This window comes from Schistosoma mansoni, chromosome 1 (genome assembly GCF_000237925.1).
Source record: "Schistosoma mansoni strain Puerto Rico chromosome 1, complete genome".
Taxonomy (NCBI): Eukaryota; Metazoa; Platyhelminthes; class Trematoda; order Strigeidida; family Schistosomatidae; genus Schistosoma; species Schistosoma mansoni.
This window is the reverse complement of record NC_031495.1, coordinates 32,308,931-32,315,601: the sequence shown is the minus strand read 5'-3', so window position 1 is coordinate 32,315,601 and position 6,671 is coordinate 32,308,931. Positions and strand designations below refer to the sequence as shown.

General features: G+C 39.5%; 1 protein-coding gene across 1 annotated transcript in view; it reads right to left on the bottom strand.

The window, feature by feature from the left end:
* Positions 1 to 6,175, bottom strand: part of Smp_009600 (serine/threonine kinase) — an 11,936-nt gene extending 5,761 nt beyond the window's left edge. The window contains exons 1-5 of the mRNA XM_018794082.1: positions 6,031 to 6,175; positions 5,773 to 5,997; positions 5,424 to 5,737; positions 4,972 to 5,389; positions 4,593 to 4,934 (exon numbers count right to left, since the gene is read on the bottom strand). Coding sequence (XP_018648530.1) covers positions 4,593 to 4,934; positions 4,972 to 5,389; positions 5,424 to 5,737; positions 5,773 to 5,997; positions 6,031 to 6,129 — 1,398 coding nt within the window. The 5' untranslated portion in view covers positions 6,130 to 6,175. The remainder of the gene's footprint in view (positions 1 to 4,592; positions 4,935 to 4,971; positions 5,390 to 5,423; positions 5,738 to 5,772; positions 5,998 to 6,030) is intronic.
* Positions 6,176 to 6,671: the final 496 nt, after the last annotated feature.

The window sequence follows — 6,671 nt, the reverse complement described above, 5'->3', positions numbered from 1 at the left end:
TCAAGACTGCTGAGATTATTCACAATGCAATACCCTTTTAACCACACAATGGAATGAAGTTAGGGTTCACTGTGTTTGTTTGATCTCTAAATACAAGATATGTTTGACAGAAATCAGAGTTAATCAACTACGCATCAACGGAACATTCATGGAGTTTAAATAAAATTTTTGTCAAGAACTAATCATAACGGTCGAAATTTGAAGATCATGTGTTAAGTAACTGAGAAATCGGGGTTTTCAGGAAAACATTGTTAGTTTAGTGTTTTCCTGAGAACCAAATGACAAACTAGACATCTTGACGAATCAATATTTTAAGCAGCTTAACATGTACGCAGAAAAAAAGGCATTTGGTACATGATAAATAATGATGAAATTGTTTTAATCCCTTACTTTCTGTATTGTAAGACAAGATAATCATTACTCTGTACTCTGAACAATAACTTTGATGCGGATGCCTTACTCCTAAAAGTGATCAACTTGCATTTTAGATTGGAGAGGATGAGGTATTTTATTCATGACTATCTTGTATGAGCATCCAGGTGCCACATAGATTGACTGGGAAAAGCTGAATGGATGAAGACGGAACTATTATGTAAGTCAGTCAGTAGCAACGTAGAACCTGGTACGTATGTACATCGGTTCACGTTGCCGTACACCATTAGCACAGAGATGAAATTCTTAAAGCAAATTCCCGAGTAATGGAGGTAACAACAGCACTAGTAGTAATATAAAAAATAAGACATCGAAGACACGATTCAAAAAAATATGACGGACATTACCACAGAACCTCAAGATCAACAGTCAAACGCTGTATTAAGGTAGAAAAAAACACAACTATTGTCAGACGTCAAAAAGCATGCCTACTTTCGAGAACTTGTTGAAGGGCGAGTATCTGGTCTATACATCCACATCCAGGTCTGAAACTAATTTGGTTTACTCTGGTTTGTTCTTTACGAGCTCTAGTTGGGCGTCGAAGTATTATTGAGGCCAATAGTTTAAATACTATTAACTAGACTGATTCTTTCGATTGTCTTAAAAGGATTTTTGTCTTTTCTTACAGAGTGAGACTATCAGCGACAGAGACTAGTCAGATATGATTGCGTCCAGCTCTCATGTTCTAGCTAAGAACTCAACTAATATAACTGCTACAATTGGACCATCATCCTTAAAGACCTCAGTGGTTAGTTCATAGAGCCCTAGTGCTCTCTCGCTTTAGATTGCTAATAGCTTTCCCAGACTTACTAAGAGTTGGAAGACTCACATTCAGGTTACCTGGGGATAGTGAGCAATCGACGTGTCTAAGAGCCAGTTGAACTGTCCCCTAGTGTTCTGACTAATAGTTCAACCCTCTGGACTGAGAGTGAATAATAGACGTTTCTTCCGAAGTAGCCTAACCAACAGCCGGACTTTTAATGCCTGTTTTCTTGATATCTGAACAGTTGTTTACTTTTACCTATCGCTGCTGCTTTTGCTACCCACTACCACTTACGATCATTGTGTAGGCTTTTATTATTCTACGCTTAGCCTACCTCCGCCAGAAGAGATATTTCTGATCATCTACCGGTTCAGTAGACGTCACTGAAATTTACTGAGCTTTTTTTTAACCTTTCGGCTACGGGTAGACATCACTGCTATTTCCACAGCTACTCGGATATTGTCCCACGCTACCTCGGAATGGATACCACTTACATGGTTGACTGACTCCTCTAGTGGCTCCTGAAATATATTTCTGACTTTTATGTCATTAAGATGAACTCTAAGGGGTTTTCTTGTTGTGGTCTTTTTACGTCCAGTAAGAGACAAATATGCGCGTATACTAGAGAATGATCTGGGTTTAAACATGTGCTCCAGAATGAGTGTCAGTCACCTCACCAACAATAACTGATGGCGATTCGGTTTGTCCATCTTCAAGTTGTGATCATCACATTAGACGATATTTCCCTTATGATTAAAGTTGGTGCCCGCTAGAAGTAAACGGTAATATGAACACATTTGCAACAGACGGTTGCCATTATTGGTTCGCTGAGCCGCAACATTATAAGATACACATAAGTGCCTTTTGTTATGGTTTAGTCTACCTCCTTGGGCGTTCAAATCACCTGCCAATATTACTAAACTTGAGCGTTTTAGATTTTCGAAGGAGGTTGGGAAGCTTCCCATAAAATTAATCTTTTACTTCATTTGAGCTGCAATCAGTGAGTGTAGAGAGACAACGAAGGGCAATGGCGTGTGTCCCTGTTCTTCTCAGTTCTTACTGTCCTGTTCAGTTGGACACTGCACGGGCAACTGTCTATTGGAATCCAGTCTAGAAGAACCTGTTTTGCTCTAGAACTTAATGCTGCTATGCCTACACTAGAGGCTACAGAAAGTGACAGTGGGGTCTCCAGATACTGGGAGAATAGGTCGCACTAACTTTTATATTGACAATGTGAGGTCGAATGAATGACTGTACTTGGATCTTGTATGCGCATTTCGAAATATGTCGATGGTCCATTATAATGTCCCAGCTAAGGAGGCCTGTTGTCCTATCTGATACAAGGTTTGAATATTAAAAGCTCCAACATGCAGTTTAGAACGTGGCTTCATGAGACCAATAACATTCCGTGAACTCGAATTATTAGGATTAGCGGCGCGTGTTGATGAAGGTATACGAAAAGGGTTGATAGTGAAGATAGAACTATTAAAGGGTGAGATGGAATTGATCGTGAACAAGATGATGTCGAATGCCGTTATACGTATGAGGGTGGATGTAATTGTTTTGAACTTTGTACACGTCCTCTAGAAAAGCATAACAGTCAAATAAGTGGTTAGGTAGACCGAAATAGATAGCTACGGTGCAGAAACATTAATTCTTAATCGTTCGATAAGTAAAGAACGTAACAAATTGTAATCCTATTTTCCGCTTTTAATTGTTTTTCTTGCCTTTTCCACTGCTCTTGATACCATTTATTATTATTATTCGTTTGATCTTGATTTCTCAACGAGTTCTCGACCCTAGTGACTGATTATGTCTAAAGGATTTCAATGATTTCGTCAACGTAGATTTCTAAATACTTTTAAAACCTAACACTATCGAAGACACGATTTTTCCTGATCTTTATTGGAATATGCAAACAGAAAGCGTTAAACTAATTTATAGAAAGGTCTTTTCCCTAGGAAAAAGACGATAATATATACAACTAAGTTATTGTTCAGAAAGTATAGGTCGGGGTAGACATACTGTGAACAAATAACCTGACGAACTCTATTAGTAATACAATAACAATTCGTCAGGTAACTAGTGTGAACAATGAAACCTGTAAACTAAACGTCGACCGGCACATACATTTAGAGACGTGACAGAAACTCTTCACTGACGGACTCATGTCACTACTCAGTCTAGCAATTTTAAGAGCTGAAGAATATACAGATAAACTACTATTCGATGCGGAGATAATGTTTCAAAAACTTCCAAATGAACCAGCAAACTGCCAAATTTGGTTAGACACCGATAATCGCGTGAGTCGTTTGTTACTATACATCCATTTGATGTACCTGCAACACCTACTCATCCATATGCTTGAAAAAAATTAAGTTCTGCGGTTTACCAAAGAGGCGTTTGTGTACTCAGCTTCGAGCAATCGGTTTTACTAAATCAAGTTAGCAATGTTCGATTCAGCATCATAAGAGCTGAAATCTTCCGACCACTGAGAGCACGGTTTTATCTTATTCAAACTGGTACAAGAGGGAACTAAAATATATATGCGCCACACTAAGTAGTTATTATTTAATGTGTCTGGGTTGGGATATTGCCCAAACGCTCAGGCCGAAACGTGGTCTTCTTAGGGGACCACTCGTTGAGCCTTTGACCTGGGGGTCTAACGGTGGAGTAACGTTAATATGTCAAGTCCCACGATGACCAGGAGCAGGTTCATACATCTTTTTTTTCTACAGATCCTGGAGACCATGTGAACCACTATTTTGGAATAAGAGTTTCCCAACTCCCCCAGAATGGGTCCTCCGTACCCAACAACCGAGTTCAGGCGTCGAGCATTCGCTTCTCGTTTTCCTGATTTGGTAAACACCGCCATGAGAAGTCAGTAAGTAGGACTTCCCTGGGGATAGCTGTATACGCGTGGCCGTATGAAAGAATTTCTAGTGGACCCTTCACAGCCTTGGTCGTACTAGGGCATCTAAGAGGGCACAGAGCACTGAAAGCAGGGAAACCCAGCAACATGAACTGGTGAGCACATTTTTTTCTGTGTATGTAGCTTTAAACGGTAGTTTTTGAGAGAAAATAATATGGAACATTGCAATTAATTAAGATGAAAAATACGTACATTCCGTTTAAAATCCCTACCCCACCAACATATACTGAAGGCCGGTAACTACTTTAGACATTAAATATATTATTCCTATTTAATGTCTTACATCAACTCGGCGCTCAAATACTGTGAAACTATTTGCTCTAATTTAGACGAAAGTTCTTATGTACGGTAACTACTTAGCTCAAAAAATATGATATCAACATTCTATGGAAAAAACGCACTAAACTAAATTACAGTCCTGCATAAATGGGTACAAGTGACGAAACGAGCACACCAAAAGCTTACCTTAAGGAGATTCTGGTGCATATATGCTTTGAAGCATGTGAGAAGTGTCACTTTTTTTGACAGATATTCCGGATGCTTTGACAGAGTGAACAAACGTTCAGTCCCATGTTCGTCGATGTACTGAAGATTCTGTTCATTGGTTGTTAAAAGGAGTCTTGTCACGTCATTGAATACGACACCATATGAGTTATCACACAACTGATACCCCAAACCATATTTATCTGAATAGTCAACCCACTTGCTGACCCAGTATATTGGACAGGCTGCTGGAACTTCACTTTCTTCCATTGCTTTTGGTGAAGAGTCATCAAATTCCTTGGGTTCCTCTAATACACGACCTAACTGAAACGCACTAGATTATTGAAAATGTATGACTCACTTTGTGCTTAAGTAACCCAAGCCAGCAGTCATCTGGCTGAACGGCTTTATCAACTGCAGCACCGCCGACATTACCAAGGGCACCACCGCCACTGGTAATAGGAACATCCTCAACCGGGTTGATGTCAGACAATGGGCGACGTCCGGTTTGAGGTCGATGCATAGTATCAAATCTGGGGCACGTTGAAAGACAGCTCACAGGAAGACCATTAGGTGTAAAGTCTTTAAAGAAATCATGGTCGAGTACATTGAACATATTTGGTCTTCTTTCCGGATCGGCATGTAAAAGTGAGCGGATGAGCATTGAGGCATTCGTTGACACACGAATCGGAATGCGGTACTCATTTTGTTTAATGCGTGCATACGTTTCCTCCAGTTTCGTAGTTTCAAAAGGAGGACTCCCGACTAGAAGAGTATAACTAAAGAATTAGAATGAAAGCACAAACTACATACAGTATACAACCAAGAGACCATGAGTCCACTTCGAAGCTGTGTCCGCCTTTACTCAAAATTTCGGGAGCAATATAGTTGGGAGTACCACACAACGTTTTTTTCTTCTCACCCTCATGACTGATCCTCGAGGCAAGTCCGAAGTCTCCTATTTTTATTTTTAGGTTGTCGTCGAGGAAAAGGTTGGCCAGCTTAAGATCTCTATGCATGACCTTATTTTGATGAAGGTATTGACAGCCATGGACAATTTGTTTCATAAAATACCTGGCCTCTGGTTCAGTGACATACTTTCTTCGCTTATGTAATTCTAAAAGCGACTGTTTCAATGACTTAAGTAATGAGATAATCTTACTCTGCGGTTACAAAGTTCAAGCAAAATGTATATGAATTCACTATCCTCGAAATTTCCATAGAATCTCACGACATTTTCATGTTTTAGAGAACGATGAATACTGATCTCTTGGCGCATTTTTTCTTTTTGGGATTCTTTGACCAAAGCTGACTTGTTAATAACTTTACCGGCGTACTTTTCCCCTGTTTTTTTATCAACAAGTTCATAGCATTTTGCGAATCCTCCCTGAAAAGACAATGCTTAAAAACCAATAAATACCTTCCCCAAAAACCGTCCACGGAGAAACTCTCGTTTTCTTGTAACATCTACTATAACTTCAGGAGGATCCTTTGGCTTGGCCGAGTCGTTCGCAGCCATTAAATATAACTCGGCACCTGCGAAGTCAAAGTCACAATACCGCGCTTCGTAAGTGTACAGAGTTTATGAGCAACACAACAAATACGATGTCCAACGTTCATCAAGCATTCAAACTTATCTGATAGAAATTGTCATTTGCTATTCCCTTAAAGTCCATTCTCGAATTATAAAAGAGAGATTTGCGTTACTTATAGTTCATATTTGCTCAGGAATCAGGGTGAAATATTGATGTAAACAGTATATTGAACGAACTGAAGTTCAAATGACCCAAATGGTTGTGGACGATATATGATAAGCTGTCGTGTAACAGGATTCTCTATCTAGCAACAGTTGATCACGGATAAGAATATATTGTTTCCTCTTGAAGTTATATCGTGAAATCGCTTGGACCACTGCATGCAGTTTTACCTCTACTTTCTTGTTTTTGCCCCGAAATTTTGTGTTGGAACCGGGCTTAGATGGGTATTTTAGAGGGTTCCCAGGTGCATTTAAAATAATATATGTCATTAAAACATTATTTCTGGGTCGCCCGTTGTAGTCGA